This window comes from Chelonoidis abingdonii, chromosome 7 (assembly GCF_003597395.2).
Source record: "Chelonoidis abingdonii isolate Lonesome George chromosome 7, CheloAbing_2.0, whole genome shotgun sequence".
NCBI lineage: Eukaryota > Metazoa > Chordata > Testudines > Testudinidae > Chelonoidis > Chelonoidis abingdonii.
Window position 1 is genome coordinate 67,534,384 of NC_133775.1, and position 17,182 is coordinate 67,551,565.

General features: G+C 51.6%; 1 protein-coding gene across 1 annotated transcript; it reads left to right on the plus strand.

Annotated features, from left to right (window-relative positions):
- Nucleotides 1-357: 357 nt before the first annotated feature.
- Nucleotides 358-15,714, plus strand: CRIP1 (cysteine rich protein 1). Its single transcript, XM_032787424.2, has 5 exons — nt 358-480; nt 8,456-8,550; nt 10,572-10,629; nt 14,725-14,772; nt 15,375-15,714. Exons 1-4 carry the CDS (start codon nt 441-443, stop codon nt 14,763-14,765), a joined length of 234 nt encoding a protein of 77 aa, XP_032643315.1. The 5' UTR covers nt 358-440; the 3' UTR covers nt 14,766-14,772; nt 15,375-15,714.
- Nucleotides 15,715-17,182: the final 1,468 nt, after the last annotated feature.

A 17,182-nucleotide genomic window follows, 5' to 3' on the forward strand; every position in this document is an offset into this window, starting at 1 on the left:
GCCTGACTCCAAGTGTGCTGCTTCTTGGCTCCCAAGGGCTACATGTCCAGAAGGACTCATGGAGCAGCAGGCTAGGGGCAGGAATGGGGGGAGCGCCTGTGAGTTTAGGAAAGAGCGTGGGACAAAAAGCAATAGGACACTAGGGGCAGGAGAGGAGATGCACCTTGATTCCCCCTATCCCCCTCTGTCCACCAGCGCCTCCACTCCAACTCCCAGAGCCGAGCCGAGTCGCGCCCCGCCCGGCCCGGCCCGGCAGTTCCGCTCGCCTGTCTCCCCTCCCTTGCCCCTGTGCCAGGGTTCCCGCGAGCCGGGAGCACAGCTGGGGGGCGGGGCTTCACGGGCGGGGCCGCGGGGTGACCCTGCAGGCGCGGGCTGCACCGAGCAGCAGAGCAACTCGAGCAGCAGCCAGCGCACAGCCCAGCCCGCGCGTAGCTACCACCATGCCCAAGTGCCCCCGTTGCCAGAAGGAGGTCTACTTCGGTAAGGGCGCCGCCTCCCGCTCCTTGCAGGGGCTTCCAGGCACCCTGCCTGCCCCTGCCCCACCTTCCCCAAGGGGTGCCTGGCACCCAGCTCCCTGCTGGGGCTGCCAGGCTCCCTGCCTGTTCCTGCTCTGCCTTCCCCATGGGGTGCCTGGCACCCAACTCCCTGCTGGGGCTGCCAGGCATCCTCCTTGCCCCTGCACCACCTTCCCCCAAGAGGTGCCCGGCACCCAGCTCCCTGCTGGGGCTGCCAGGCACCCTGCCTGTCCCTGCTCCATCTTGCCCAAGGGGTGCCCAGTACCCAGATTCCCACTGGGGGTGCCAGGGACTCTGGCTGCCTGCCCCATGGGGTGCCCTGTCTGCTGCAGCCCCTTTCTGTATGGGCTCCCTAGCACCAGAGCGCTGCAGGGGTGGCTAGAGACCTTGCCCAACCCTCTGCTCCTACACCCAGCTTCCTAGCCCCCTGCAGGGGTACAGCCCACCTGCCTGACCCTGAATACAGCTCCTAAATGGGGTGCTCTGCCTCCTGTCCCCCCTTGTCTATACAGGCTCCCTGGCACCCAGCCCCCCACTGAGGCACAGCCCAGTGCCCTGGCAGCAGCACAGGTGGGTGGGGCAGGGGCGGCCATTGCCTGGGCTGGGACTCAGGCTGCACTGCCTAAATGCTGCTGCTACAGCCAAGGCCGGCTCTAGGTTTTTTGCCATCTCAAGCAAAAAATTTTTTGGCTGCCCCCAGCCCAGCCCTGGGCTCTTCCCCTCTCCCCCTGCCATCAATGCCCTCCCCCACCCACACTCCCTGCCACCTCAGCCCTGGGCTCTCTCCCCCCACCTTGCTGCCTAGCTCTGGGATCCCCCCCCCACCTACCTTGTATGGCGACCACTGCACGAGAGCCAGCCCTGGGCTCCCCCCACCAGTGCTGACTCTGCCTGCTCCCCCCTCGCCTCCAGTCGGTCTGGTGCTGGCAGGGTCAGGTAAGCAGCGGGGCTCCTGGGCTGCACCTCAGCCCAGGGTCCTTTGAGCCAGGGCTCCTACCTCCAGGATCTGCCGGGACCCGGGAGGGCAGAGCTGGGGGCCTGCCCTGGCAGGGGCTGAGGAGCCAGGGCAGGGTAGCTCCAGAGGGAGCGGAGCCTCAGAGAGTGGGATGCAGGCCCCACACGGCAGCGCCCCTCCCTCTGTGGTCCTGCTGCTGCTGCTCCTGGCCACCCTGCTGCAGTTTCTGGGCGACTTGGGCCATTTCGCCAAGCCCCGGCTGCAGTGCTGGGGAGCAGCTGCCCTGCGGCACCTGCAGGTGGCTCTGTGTGCCCCCTGGGGTGGCCCCCAGCCTGAGTGGCCCCCGCTTGGAGCCTGCCCAGCCCAGCCACAAGGTGTGGCACTGCTCCCCCACAGCTTGAACCTCAGTGGCCCCAGGGAGCCCTCACGCACTACGTGCTGCTGCCAGGGCCAGCTCTAGGCTTTTGCTGCCTGAATTGGGGGAAGAAAAAAAGATGGCTGGTATGCCCTGAAAATGTGCTGCCCCAAGCTCATGCTTGGTTTGCTGGTGCCTAGAGCCGGCTCTGGCTACAGCTGGTGTTTGGTTTGTGCCCAGCACTGCTGTCATCACTGTCTCCTGCCCAGCCATGTGGGAGGAGATCAGTGTTCTGGGACAAACCATCTGAGAACTCCCCGGTTTCTGTGAGAAGGGCTCAAAATCCTCTCCACTCCCCATCTGCCTGCACAGCTTGGGGGTCCCGTGCAGCCTGGAAGGAGCTGGGTTTGCAGGGCTCCAGCAGACCGGCATTAGTGCTGGTCCTTGCGGGTTGAGGTGGGATGTGTAGGCTGCACAGATTCCTGTTAACATCAAGGGCAAGCGCTGCCTCCTTTCCCCTTGTGCAGGGGCTCTTAGCGGGAAGGGCTGAGGAAAGCTGACTGGCACAGAGGCTGTGCAGAGCCATGGCAGGAGGAGGAGTCCAAGCAGGGTTCCTCTCCATGGGCCTCCCTGCAGCCTTAGGAAGATGCTCTGATTTATGGATCCCTTGCATGCCTCCCAGCTATGATTAAGGAGACTTGAACAGCAGCAAACTACTGCAGACAGCTGTATGCTTTACAAGCGAGGAAGTGCTCTCAAAACCTAACAAGTTATTTTATTATCATTCATAAAAAAGTTCTTTGCAATTAACCTCCTCCCCCTCCCTCCCCGGGTAGCCCATGCCCCTTAGGCCTTCAGATCCGTAGTAATGTCTAGAGGAACTGGCAGTCCATTTGTATAAACCAGTGGTTTTCCACCTATTTACCAGTGTAGGCTGCATATGCAGCCACTATGTGTTATATGGGCCACACCCACCCATTATGTTTACTACCTGTATGGCCCTGAGGATGTTACATGGATCGCAGCTATGTGCTCATTGGGCTGCAAGCCAGACACAGATTGAGAACCACTAGTACAATCGATAGTCCTAGAAAACCAAAGATTTCCTGGTTAAGTAATGAGAAATAACAAAGGGCATAAGATGGGGGGAGTTTCCATTGTAGTTTTTAAACTGTTTCATTGTAGTGCTTTTATACGGTCCCATTGGATTCTGAGTCCGCAGGCTGATACAGTTTTTGAAGTCTGTTGAGAGATAATATCCAAAGCCAGTGAAAATACTATGTTCTCATATAGCTGCCCATCATCAAGGAAGTCTCCTGTTCCCTTCTACACAGTGAAAAAACATCTTCAGAATCCAAGAACCACACAGTGTTCTATAAAATGAGTGAAACCGTATCAATTTCTGTGTACAAGAAATCCTGCCATTTCTCTGTCCAGCTGCACATTTTAGCTGAACAGGTACATTATTAGGTGAGGGCTGTTTGTTGTTGAGGTTTGGTAGAGAAACATAAAATACATTCTTGCCATATGTCTTGCAAGTCCAGCCATCCATATAATAGCAAATGTAAACATGTAACAGTTGGGAAATTGTGTCTAGGACACAACATTGTAATTTGGGAGTGAAAGAAGAAGATCTGGAGAAAACAGTAGGAAGGAGAGAGTATAGAAAATAAAGAGGAGTTTGTGTGCGTCTGAGTGGTTAGGTATGCTGACCTCTAAAAGGGAGGACTGGGGGATGGGCTATATTTTAGTATTAGATACTGAATCTGTTTTTGATTCTGAGATGTTTCCATCTAAGCTGTATCCATTGTGTATCTTCTGCCTAACGTCTAAAGAGGATTCTTCTGGCAGTAGCTAGTATTGTCGGTGGCCATTTGGTTACAGAGGCAAAAATGTCAAACAACTAATCCTCTGTTTTTAGATCTTTTATATCAGGGGCTCAATTCATCAGTCCCTGTGCTTTGTGTGGTCATTTACACCAGTTCAAGGTGAGCACAGAGCTCTACCAAGTAAATCTGGGTGATTTTTTTTCAGCTGACAGGAAATTCCCTGAAAAATGCATTTTTCAGGGCACTGAAACTATTTGTGACTTCAGGTCAAATTCAGCAAATAGTTTTGGCTGAAAAAACCTTGAAAACAGATTTTGGAATTGTCTGTACAGTTCATTTTGCAAATTTGGATATTTTGTTTTCAATCATCATCTTCAAAACCGTTCATTTGACCCAAACACAGTTTTAGGAGCTTTTTTGTTTGTGAGAAACCAAAACAGAAATCCGTTTCAGTTAGATATACAGTGAATTTTTCAATTTGGCCAGCAGACCAAAAACCTCAATTATTCGCTCTTCTCCTAAGGATGAACGGTGATGGTTTACACAACTTGCCAGTCATGAAGGGTGACCATGAATCAGAGGCCAGGTCTTTCAGAAGTCACCAAACGTACATATGAGAACTTGCAACAATACGTTGTGTATGCAAATGGCCACCTCTGAAAAACTGCTCTGGGAGATCCTTCTGCAACTTAGAATCATAAAAGATTAGGGTTGGAAGAGACCTCAGGAGGTCATCTAGTCCAACCCCCTGCTCAAAGCTGGACAAACATCAACTAAATCATCCCAGCCAGGGCTTTGTCAAACTTGACCTTAAAAACCTCTAAGGAAGGAGATTCCACCACCTCCCTAGGTAACACATTCCAGTGCTTCACCACCCTCCTAGTGAAATAGTGTTTCCTAATATCCAGCCTAGACCTCCTCCACTGCAACTTACTCCCTCTTTGTTTTCTTCTGTGCTGAAACGTCTTGAAAGTCATTGTACGAAGGCCCTTTCCTCTCAGGATGTCTGCCCCACTGAACAGAAGAGGTTAACATGGAGCCTCAGTGCTTTGATTGTCTCCAAGCCATTTGATGGGCACGGAAGCAAATCACTAGAGACATGGTTCAGAGGTGCTGGCTTACTGCCATGTTACACTTCCCTCCAAGCTAATATTTTGGTCCTTTGTTCCAACAGCGCCATTCTCAGCTTCATCACAGATGTTTGCTTAAGGTGGACAGACTGGATGGGCAGGGAGTGAGCCACCCAGAAATCTGGACACTCCAGTCCAGAATTCAACACCAGGATCAGTTAAAGTGGTTCCTAAAAACTTTACAAGGCAAATTAGTTTGATTCTAAACAGCAAATTCTGCCTTTGATCACAGTCACGACTACCTGGGCATAACAGAGGGCACCATGAAATCGTGAATGTCTTATTGTAATAAGGCTACAGTACAGAGGAGACATGTATCTGCAAGGCTTGCTTTTCTTAAAACTATCACTATATGCCTTGAACAGACTTTGGGCCTGATCTGACTTCCACTGACTCCCCTGGGAGTTGGATCCAGCCCCTAGTAAGGAGCAGATGGATGGCCACACCCTGATTTGGAAGGAATTTCCAAAAAGCCGCAGATTTCTGTACTGACTCAGAGTACTTAGTTGGGTTACATGGTCCCACTTCCTGCCATGGGTGTATTTCAAGAGGTTTGGGTAGCTAGTCCTGGCAATAACCTTTGCTGCAATCATTTAACTCCATCTACTAAAACCACATGCAGAAGTTCTCCTATCTCTTGGTTCCCCATGTCCCTGACATAAAAACTCTGATGTGTTTTGCTGAGAGCTAGAAGTGGATGCTGGCCCTATAAGAACTTTTATTTTTTAAATTTATTGAATAAATCTGTAAGCCATGGACTGGGAACATATTGTTTTTTTTTCTTTCTTTCTCTCTTATATTTCTGGTTTCCTTGTGGGGTGTGTTGTACTTTTCTGTCTGCTGTGCCAGAAAAATAATAATCAGAGAATGGCTCAGAACACAGGAATTCCAGAGTTTGTACATTCCAGTTCTCTGTGATGGAGACTTAACTGTTTCTCAGTTTTCCCATCCATTCATATTTGCCTGTCATTTAAGATAGTGCCTACACTAGAGAAATTTAGTAAAGAATCCTGACTTGGGGTTAGCACTGGCTGGAGGCCAGGTATAGACAATATTCTGATAGCTGAATCCATTTTTACCAACATTTTAGTTACTTACTTTCAATAGATTCAACCAAAAGGGAGTAAAAATCAGTCCTGGTGGCAAGAGCCTTGTCTACACTATTGGTGCTAATACCCATTCCAATAAAGTGGTGATAGCAACAGTGGGAATTTTTTGTAAGTTTCCTCAATGTAAACAAGACTTAAACCTCCCCTTAAAGTACAGTTCTACTTGGAATGGTGACTAAAAGTGGCATTGTGAAGTTTCATGTCTATGGCAGCTCGTTTACTCCAGGTAACGTTTGCTAAGCTTACTAGTAAAAGATGGTTTTAATAGAACTGTCAGCACTTAAAACCTCCGAGTCTAAAGACAGGTTGGTTTTGTTCTGGTTAGCACATCTCTGGGCATAAACACTATATACCCTCAATCTATCATTATAATTCAGTTGATCAACTCAGAAGAGAATCCAGCTGTCATTTGCACAGCTGGTCTAGCCCTGCAGGGCTAACAGGAGTGAAAGATACTGTGCAGTGAAGTAAGCAGATGTGTCTCTGTAAGTGCAATGGGTCTGTTGAGCAAGGAAGTGCTATTTTTATGACGTTAGTCACATGACCTCAGCTGTACAAGACTGAGTTTAATGCAAAGGCCAAGGAGAGTCCAAAATCAATTGTAAGCTCTTATTTCTAAGATGATAGCAGTAACACTGGTCTTGTATAAGCAGTCTTGGAATAAAAAGAAAAATACAGCATCTCTCAGCTAAGAGTCCCAATACTGGAAGTCTTGTATGGCTGGTATATGGAGTCTTTTGCTCAGATTTAGCTGCCGCTTAACTACATTTCACTTACACCATCTAGTTCCTCACTCCAAGCTGAAACCTGAAGAGCCTGGCTGTTAATTCAATGAGCTACTTCAATGGTCCTTGATGGGATTTCAGTTGATATATTTGACAGATCATAAAGGGGAGAGAGAGCAGGATCATAGGAGTGCAGCGAAGACTGATTGCCATAGTGGTCATGGAATGATATTTACAGATCACTTCATCAGCACTAAATCACTACCTGCATGGGGAGATTGCAGCACCAGAGTCTGGAAGCTCTCCTAGTGAGAAGTCCCAGTCACTGGGAATATAGTGCCTAGGCAGTGATAAGCTTCTCTAAACATTCCTCCAATAGGGGTGAAAGGTGCCCAAGTGACGCTCCTGGACTCTGAATTCCTTCCAGAAACCCTGGAATAAAAAGAAAGGCTCAGCATTTCTTTCAGATGTAGAACAAGCATGGCAGAGATTGCTACCCCCCCCACCCCATCATGCCTCACTCCTGACCTACAGAAGTGGCCCCCTCTGTGTTATAATAATATAAATAAAAGTTGCGTCCCCCCCGCCCCTTAGCCCTATTAAATGTAACAGCGCAATCATCCTTCCAGAGAACTTTTTAAAATCAGCCTATAGAATTCCATAGCAGCGTGCGCCTCCTGAGGCAGGGTGGCTCTCTGACTGGAGTGACCTGCGTTAAGTCCTTGCTCTGCCACAGGCTTCCCGTGTAACCTTAGGGAAGTCACTTCACTTCTCTGTGCCTCAGTTCCCCTCTGTGCAATGGAGGTGATAGTGTAGCTCAGTCTCACCGGTGTGTTGTGAGGATAAATGTGGTAAAGATTGAGGTGCTCAGATTCTCTGGTAGTGGGGGCTATGTTACTATCTAAGAGGGATCCAAGGGGTTGCTGTAAAAAGCCTTATTGAAATTTGTCAGGTTCTGAAGCCTTTTAGAACAACTTCCAAAGAACGGTGTTTAATTTCAGTGTAACCCTGTCAGTTTCCTCCCCGTTGACTTCTATAAGGCTTTTTCATAAAGGGGATTTGGGCTCATACCCCTTCCCCAGATAGTCCCTGGTGCTATTTCACACCATGATGTTGGCGTCTATGATGTGGGGCCTGCCTGCTAGGAGCATTTTGAGATCCCCTCTCTAGTGATCACTTCTCTCCTGGAGTTAATGGTCACACCCAAGTCATGGGCTCCCTGCCCACCCAGAAAAAGAGTTGTAATGCCAAAGCCCTAGCAGACCAGCACTCCTCACCCAGCACAGAGTGGCGAGGTATTGGTTCATAGAAAGAAATTTTGTCCCCGAGCTCAGGCCTCTGCCTTTTTCAGGCATGGAAAATCCACTCGAAGGTCCTGGCACTGAAAGGGTTCCTATGGAAAGCTCAGCGTTATCACTTAATACACATCCGTGAGTGCAGCTGCTAATAGAAAGAACACACTAGCCTCTTTAGCAAATTACATCCTTTGTACTGTAGTTAAAGTCCATCCTGTGTTCTTTTCTTCTTAATATAAACCTGTTCCGGACCTGGGGAGTAACCTAATTGTTCCTTTTGTAGCTGCCTCAGGGGCTATCTTCAGTTGCCTGAACCCAGGCCAGTCTCCAAGCACACTACTGTTTGCTGTGGCTTTTAGTGAGAAATGTGTCCCCAGCACCCTGGCAGCAGGAGGTTCCCTGTATTTGTGGGTTGGAAAAAGGATGTTTTGCAATACTTTGCTTCCCAGTGTTGTTCCAGGTGTCTCTTCCCCTGTGATTGTCAGACAGGTTTTCACATGTGCCTCCTGACTGGTACTCTTTTGTTTCCGCACTCTTGACAGCTGAGAAGGTTACCTCCCTGGGGAAAGACTGGCACCGACCATGCTTGAAGTGTGAGAAATGCAACAAGACCCTGACTTCAGGCGGCCATGCTGAGGTAAGGGGTGAGGTAGCCGGCCACCAGCTCTGTGTCACTGTAACTCTTAGCTGCATCTTCCAACGCATAGGACAGATATGTCAAGAAGCTTTAATCAGCTGCTTCTTTATACCCCTCACCTGTGGGTGGCAGCATAGTGCACACTGCCATTGCAAAGTTGATCCCCGGGTACTCCACAGGACAAGGGGCCCATATTTCACAGCCTCAGCTCCAAAATTCTGCGGCAGCATGACTTTATCCCTGCACCATGCAGTACCCTTGTTCCCATCCCCCTCACACTCATAGAATTGTAGATTATTAGGGTTGGAAGGGACCTCAAGAGATCATCTAGTCCAACCCCCTGCTCAAAGCAGGACCGATCCCCAAATGGCTGCCTCAAGGACTGAGCTCACAACCCTGGGTTTAACAAGCCAATACTCAAACCACTGAGCTATCCCTCCCCCCAGGCTCACTGAGGTACAAATTGTTGCTGGGTATTTCTGAGGGTGGGGTTCTTACTGTACTCTCCAGCCAGCCTGGCTCTGTTCCCCTGGCCTCTGTTCCTGCAGTCTGTCTGGCTCAGACCCTCCTTCACCCCCGGAAGCAGGGAGCTTATAGTGAACTTCAGCAGCTCATTGCCCTGGCTCTGGACGGCTGGGGGATCTCCAGGCCACCTCACTAACCAGCCTACGTTTCTGGCTTCTCCCTGCTCCTTGGCTGCAAGCTGGACGCCTAGTGCAATGGTGGGGTGCGCAAGAGGATCCTTTGGACGGGGGGAGGGCTGCGCAGCAGGAAAAGCACACTTTTTTTTTTTTTTTGCTTCATCAGTTCGGGCGGGAGTCTGAGCGGTTTTTTTTTTTTTTTGCTTTGGCAAAAATGGTAGAGCCGGCGCAACGGGATGCGTGCTCAAAATAGTTTTACTGATGGAGGGTGCGCGATTAAAAAAGTTTGGAGACCACTGTCCTAGTGTATGCGCTGTGCACAGTAAAGTCATCTCATTGTGGGGAAATTTGGAGAGCAAAAGGCGGGAAATTTGGAGAGCAAAAGAGGAGGTCTGGTTGCAACAAAACAGCTAATGCCAGGGCAAGAGGGCTGCATTTCATGGCATCCTGGGGCCAATGGCAAGCCCCACTGCTGCAGAATCACAGAGCGCATGAGGCTTTGCCTGAGGCTCTGCCTGAGATGAGCGGGGAGTTCACAGCTATTGGAGCTATTGGTTCAAGTGCTATGCAGATGCAGGCAGCCATCGCTGCATCAGTTACTCAGGTCTCAGACTTGGGGGCCAGAAATTGAATTTTAAAAGAGGGAAGCTGAAATTCTGCAGCATGGGGTGAGTTCTTTGGTTGATTCTATGGAATATGGGACTACCTGGGGGCCCTGCCTTGAAGTAGCAAGAACTCTCCTTTAGCCAGCTCCAAGCTGGGGGCTTGCTGTGTGTGTGGGCAGGCTGGTTTATCAGCACCAGGCTGGCCCGGTGAGTGGGGTGCCATAATAATTGAACTAACCTGACAGGATGGAGACAGTGGGCCAGTCCAGGTCTCCTGCAGGGGCGTTTTGCTGAGTTGGAGGAATCTTGTATGGAACTGAGGAATTTCCCATTATGTGTAACAGGGCAGAGAGTCATTAGGATTGTGGGCTAGGTGCCGCAGGGTGCCCTAGCCTTATCCAGAGACCTATGTCCAGAGCAGGTCTCAGGTGAGGAGGAATGTGAGGACCTTAGACAAGGCTCTCATTTGGTTCTCCTGGCACGTCAATGTTTCTTTAGTTTAGCAAAGCTGTAGTGAGGTCAGGACTCCACTCGGGGTGAGTGACAGAAGAGTGGCAGGGCCCAGCACTGGGAGAGCAGGCAGTAGGGGAGGTCACTGACACAGCTGGGACAAGAAAGCAGGGCCCAGGAGTTGTTAATCTAGCTCTATACTCACAGTGTTAAGAGTGGGCCCAGTAACTGAGCAGTGCCTGTTCTGATGCGCAGTTCCTGGGCCCTGCTTATCTCAGACTCCCCTGAGTAATGTGGCACTGAGGAGTCTCTTCTCTCTCTGCAGCATGATGGGAAGCCCTATTGCAACCAGCCGTGCTACTCTGCCTTGTTTGGACCCAAAGGTAAGTTTCTCCATGCTTGGGGCTTCCCACCTCTCCCTGGCTGGATATTGGGTACCGGCACCGGTGGTGTCTGTCTCCTGGGATTCTTGCCCAGAAGCATGATCACATGTTCCAAGACACAGATCCATGCACATACACCCCTGCATCCATCCACAGCCACTCCTGCCTGAACTCCCAGCTCCCAAGCCCCCCATGCACTCCCCACAGCCACTCCTTCTTAGCCTCTTGTCCCCTTGTCTTCCCCCATATGTCCCTAAACTTGGGGGCAAACTGCTAGAGCCATGTGCACATCCCTAAATACACCTACACCCATTACACTTTACACTGTCCTCCCCTTCACAATCTCCGCTCATACGACTGTCAGCACACATCTTCCTGCGTGCGGTCACCCTTCGATGTCCACTCATGCCTCCTTCCCCTTTCTCCAGGGGCCAGGCAACTTTCCCTTGACTGCTTTGTAGGCACTGCCTCAAACTTGAATTGTGGCCTTTGGAGCAGAAGCTCTGTCTCTCACAATCTCCGGTCACGTTGGCTGGAGAGGTGGTCCTCTGGATCTGCACTGTTTCTCTCTGGGTAGGACGTTCAAAAGGTCTCAGTGCTGGCCCAGCTCCGAAGTCAATGGGAGTTTTGCTTTTTACTTTGGCAGGAGCAGAGTTAGGTCAATGCTGTGGCCTGGCCTACACCTATAATTTAGGTCAATCTAGCTTCTTGCCCGGACCACTGTAGTTAGGTCAGCCTAACCCATGATATAAAGGTGGCTAGGTTGACAGAGGGATTCTCTCATTGACCTAGCTCCCTCCAATCAGAGAGGTGGATTGCTTCCATCGACAGAAACTTCCTACTATGACAGAAGGGGGCTATCTACACTGCAGTGCTCCAGCAGCACAGCTGTAGCGCTGTAACTGTCGCTGTAGTGTAGACGTACCCTGAGTGTTTGGAAGAAATATCACCCTCCCTGTCTTCAGATTCTATGGTCACAGTTTTGTCCTCTGTTGCACAGGCATGACTCTCCCCAGAGCTGGTGGGCATTGTACCAGTGTGAGTAATGGCACAAATGGGCCTGCTCATCTGGACATGGCACGAGTTGACTTAAGTGCTTTGCAACATTTCACTGTAGTGAGGTAGTCTAGTGTGAAGGTTTATTCACGCTTTCACAGGCCAGCCACGCTGCTCGACCCAGCCGTGTAGTCACAGATTGAAGAGTGTGAAAACCCTCAGGCCCATGCAATTTGCCAGAACCTCTTAGAGGCTTTGAAGAGGTGAGAATGCTGAAGAGAGGGAATCTCAAAACTTGTGGGGCTCCAGATACTGTGACTCAGCAAGCTTTAGAAAGTTTTGAGTTACAGGTCTGAATTCTCCCCTCTCTGCTGCTGCCCCCCAATACCCTACGCCCCCCAGGGTTTCAGGTTCAATACACACTCCTTTGGAATGTGATTTGCCGAATGCGATTGTTGATGTGGCGCCAATGCTAGAGGCTGTGGAATTCCACTTGAATTTCTGCCCCGCCATCCATTCTGTGGCTGCTGGGGTGTAACATGAAGTGTCATCTACATGCCATTCCAAGTCAGCAGGATATTGGCTTAAGCCTGTACAGCAGCTAGTGGGCTATGCTGGACAATGGGTCAGCCAGGCCCCTGGCTGAGCTATGCAGTTGTTGCTTGTCAGCATGTGGGTTGGCCAGGAACGTGGAATCGTTCTCTTTATCTCTAGAAGCTACAAGGGTAAAATGCCAGGCTGCACCAGGCCATTGGGTGGGAGAACTAGAGTCAAGCGTGACTGTAGCCTGCCCCCTCCTGCCGCTAGGCGAAGGGTTCCTCCAGCAGCATCCTCAGTGTCCGGAGGATGGAACCCACTTGTATCCCCCTGAGGCACCTCAGCGGGCTCAGAGGAGCTGCTGTCCTGCTGCCAGGGTAGGGCTAGCACAGCAGTAGCTGGAATCCTGATGACACCAGTTCAGATTCCTTAATTCCTGAGTATGTAACCTGGGTAGGATTGTGGCAGGGAAGGAGAGCACTGAGGGTACACCTACACAGGAATCAGACACCCATGGCTGGCCTGTGCCAGCTGAAATTAAACAGGCTAAGGGTCTGTTTAATTGCAGTGTAGACATTCTGGCTTGGGCTGCAGCCTGAGCTCTGGAACAGCAGAGAGAAGGGCAGAGTGGCACACTGCTCCACACGGCTGGTTTGGAGGGTAAATTGAAAGATAACCCACATGGTGACCCCACTCCTACCACACACAACAGGGGTTTCCTCCCCTCAGTCCCCTGGTCACAAGTCCCTTCCCCAGAGGGAAGCCATCACCCAGTAACCCCATAACAGAGGCATGTTCCCCACCAGGGATAAGCAGCTACCTCCCGGGCTGTTAGCCCCACACTTATCCTGTTCTGTCCTAGCCCTTCCCCTGGGCCTCGTTTTTCAATGCCTGGTGCTCACAGCTGGAGCCAGCTTTCCAGGAGGACTCCACACCCTTTATGCCACTTGGCCTCTTTAGGCATCACCCTCGATTCCTCCTGCTGCTCTTGTTTTGGGGTGCTACCACCAGAGCCTTGCAGGGGACGGGGTGGAGCTGCACCTCAGGGAGGCAGTGTCTCTGCCAGGGCTGCTCCTAGCGCACCTTGCGCCAGCCAATCGTCTGCCCTTGAATGGCTCCCTCTCCTGGTCTGCAGGCCTGTGGGGAAGGGGCAGGCAGGTCATTTCCCAGCGTCCTTTTCAGCAACGACTCCCTGAGAGGGGAGCCGGGAGCAAGCTCTGGGGATGCTGTTGTGAGCAGCCCCACAAGGCTGGGTAACGTGTACTCACACTCCAGTCCCTTTCACAGCCATGCAGGGGCTGAGTGCTGTCTGGGCTGTTGAGGCAGGGACTGTGTGGCTATAGGGCTTTCCCCTTGTGATTCTCCTGCTCTTTGGAGCCAGTGCCCTGGAGAGAAAAGCTGCTCGCTGCTCCTTGCACATAGGCCCCCTGTAATGCTGTGTGGGCTGGGTCTAATCAGCACTTGTAGGGCTGGAGTTCTAACAGACCAAGACAGGACTTGGGCTACCTGCAGGGGGGCTGTTCACTTCCAGCATTCTGTAGGGAGGGGCCTTACACTATGCACTGTTTTTATATAGACATGTAGGACTGGATGGGACGTTGAGAGGTCTCCTAGTCCAGTCCCTGCAATTTGAACATGCATTTGCTGCTGCTAAAAATGGGACTGAAATCCCCTGTGTCTGCGGAGGACGGGCATGGCAGGAGCAGCTCCAGTGCTGGCTTTCCTGGGGCCTGTCTCCCGTCAGTGTGCTCCTGCTGAGACGGGAGCTCAGCCCACAGCACATGTGCTCCTTGCTCACCCTTTCCACTGAGGCTGACAACTCTGCGCCAGCTAGCTAGTGCTCCTCCATTTGTGACCTGGAATCCTGTGCCAATGAGTAACTAGGACCCCTTGTCCCACTTCACACAGGCTGCTGCCCAGCTCTCAGCCCTGAGTGCACTGGATCACTGCTGGTCGTGGGCCATGTTGAGCTAGTGACCCAGCTATTAAAGCCTCTGACTCTTGTTCCAGCTCCCTTGTACTCCAGTTAGTGTTTCCCTCTCTATCTGGAAGGAAGTTGGGCCCCAGTGTGCGAATGGTTTCCATTTGAAATGCCGTATTGTAGACGACTCTGTCCCAGTCCCCTCTAAAGCCATGGGTGGGCTGGCAGAGGTGTTTCCTAGGCCTTTGGCTCATGGCCCTGGGAATATTCAGGCTGTGGTCATTGTTCTCCCCCTAGCTTGGATGTTGTGTTTGGTCTCTGCACTCTGTGGCAGTTCCAGGGCACCAGGAGACATGTCTGTCACTGCACTCACTCTTATTTGTATTGCTACGGTGCCCTGGAGCCCTGTTGTGGACCAGGGCCCCGCTGCACTGCACAAAAACAGCAGCCCCTGCCCTAGAGAGCTGCCAGTCAGTGTAAGAGAAGAATGACAGACGGCAACAGATGGTCTGGGAGAATATGGGTCAGCAGGAGAGGCAGTGGTCTCACTAGCCCAAGGGCTCTCCCAGCCATGGCACTGGTTCCTGCTCCCTGCTTCTGATGCCTCAGGTGGTAATGATCCCATTCTGGTTCTCTTGCAGGATTTGGCCGGGGCGGTACCGAGAGTCACACATTCAAGTAAACCTCAGGTAAAGTCTTCTCTTAATGGGCAAGTTGCATTGCGCCAGCCCTAGCATCCTGGATCCTGTCTGCTAGAGCATAGCTGGATTCCCACTGCATCCCTGGGGCTGGCATCCTTCCTCCAGCTCATGTGATTCAGAAGCTGACCCCACAGGAAAGTGGCTAGAGTCACGTGCCTTCTCTCAGCCTTGGTACGCCAGAGCTAGCATACCCAAGAGCAGAGCCAGATTCACACTTTGTTCTACGTCCAAGAGCCCCAGTCATGCTCTGGCCAGCTTTGAATGCTGCCCCTTATGCCCTGGCACCTCTGTTCAATTGCAACCCACTGATCAGCGTGTGTTATGTGTTCCACTTGGTGCCTGATCCCCAGAGGACATGAGTCTGTGACAATCTCTAGCTAGAGAGCCTGGCTCTCTAACTCACACCTTAACTCTGGCCGTCCCCAGATCGTCCCTGGAGTCAAAGATGGGGGCTGTCACAGGCACTGCTTTGTTTCCTGGGTATCCACTGAAAAGCTGTGTCCATTCATCACTGAGCCCCCCACGCAAGCGCTGTGCTGCAGCCCTGTTGTCTGACCTTTCACCTGCATTTCCTTTTCCTCTGTCTGTAGGGCTGGATGGAGAGGATTCCCGGTGGAGCCTGGGGACAGCACAAGCACCATGACAAATGCATTTTTAATTCACTATGTAATTAACTAGCACATTAAAAGTAATAAATTACCTAGAGGAATTTAGCTGGCGGTGACAGGAAAGTCTCTGCTCTGTATCTATCAGGATGTGGCGCGGGGGACGGGGGGAGTTGGCCAATATCACTGAAAGCCTTGTGGGGAAAAAAGAAGGTTCCAGATCCCCTTCCAGCCAAACTTGTAGCCCTGCTTTCAAACCCAACCTCTAGCAGCACAATTCTGCAGACGTATTTGTAGCCACTAATAAAGCCAGAATGAAAGCCGCTTCCTCGCTGTAGTAGTGTGTTTTGCTGACTGAGGATCTCCAGGGATCAGACAACGAAGCGCTTGTGATCTTTAAAGGACCTCAGCAGTCTTTGGACGAAGCTCCTATGGGACTTGGAGCTGTGTGCTGCTGCAGCCTGCTGGGCCAGCTGAGGTCTTGATCTCCTCCAGGGAGTCACTGCACATTCTTACCCAAGGGCCAGTAGCCATGTCACTTTCATCCGGGCAGCATGGAATTGGAGCTTCTTGCCCTCTACCAAGCTGCTGCCTTGGCCAGGGGCTGGGAGAGCAGAGACATGGCATTGACTGAGTCTGAAGAAAGTCAATCCCAGAGCCAAGCATGATCAGCATCCAGCTGGCACTAGAGCCGGCAGCCTCACTACTCCTCCCATAGCCTCAACACCCAGTGAAACACAGGCCTGCAGCATCTCACATGACAGCCCTTGGGGTAGAGAAGCAGCCCCCCAGTAACTCCCTGTGGAGTCTCAAGCACAACCCCACCGCCTCCTGCCAGGGCCCACTGCACAGCAAACAAAACCTCATGGTCTGTAGTAGAGGCTGCTGACAGGGCCAGTTTGAGGGACTTACTGCTGCCAGTGGCAAGGGGGTGGCTGGGGATCCCTGGATGCTGCTAGTTAAAAAACAAATAGTCTTCCTGAAGTCCTGGCCAGGTTGAAAAAAGGAACATTTGGCTACTGGGTCAGTTTTAGCTGTGATTTATAAAGGATGAAGCCTGTACATGTTGCACATAGCTTGGCCTTTCTGACAACAAACTGGGGCCCCTTGAAGATTATTTGCGGAGGCAAATATCCCCTTTGCCTGCCCCCTCTGCCCCCCCTCCCCCGATAGCTCTGGGCCTGGCTGCTGATAGACCTGGTCACAGCCCATTCTTCCCTCAGTTGGAGAGATGGGAGCAATTTCCTGGCCTAAAGCAGGACTTAGAGGGGTTAAAGGAGTCAGATGGCATCATTTGTGCCCGACAGGCATCCTAAAACCAGAGAGGGAGGGCAGGCAAGAATGAGGTCAGACAGCCATTTGTGTAACGGTAGCCTTGTTCCCCAGCCCTGCCTTTTCTATCTCAGTATCACCACAGTGTCTGAGCACCCATAGACTTCACTCTGTTTATTCTCACAACTATCTGAGAGGCAGGGAAGTGCTGGGAGCCCCAACTAGGGAATGGAGGCCCAGAGACAGGAATGGGCACAGTATTTAGGTGCCTGGTTAGATCACTGACCCACCTCAGTGCTTTTGAACCCCACCAGGTAGTGACACCCCTTTGGCATTCTGGCTGTAAGTGATGTGCCCAAGGCCCCCTGGAAACTTGTAGCAGAGCAGGGAATTGCACTCAGGCCTCACAAGTGCCAGACTGCTCTCTCTAGCCACTATCCCATCCTATGGCTCATCTCACATGTGGCAGACCACAGTTCTTCAAGCAGCTCCGGAACCTGTGGGAGCAAGAGCAGTTGAAA

Bases quoted from the DNA above. Each gene is read 5' to 3' on its own strand.
- CRIP1 (XM_032787424.2), top strand. From the start codon at position 441: ATGCCCAAGTGCCCCCGTTGCCAGAAGGAGGTCTACTTCG. The intron at 481-8,455 runs GTAAGGGCGCCG...CACTCTTGACAG, and splicing joins CCAGAAGGAGGTCTACTTCG to CTGAGAAGGTTACCTCCCTG. The intron at 10,630-14,724 runs GTAAGTTTCTCC...GTTCTCTTGCAG, and splicing joins TGCCTTGTTTGGACCCAAAG to GATTTGGCCGGGGCGGTACC.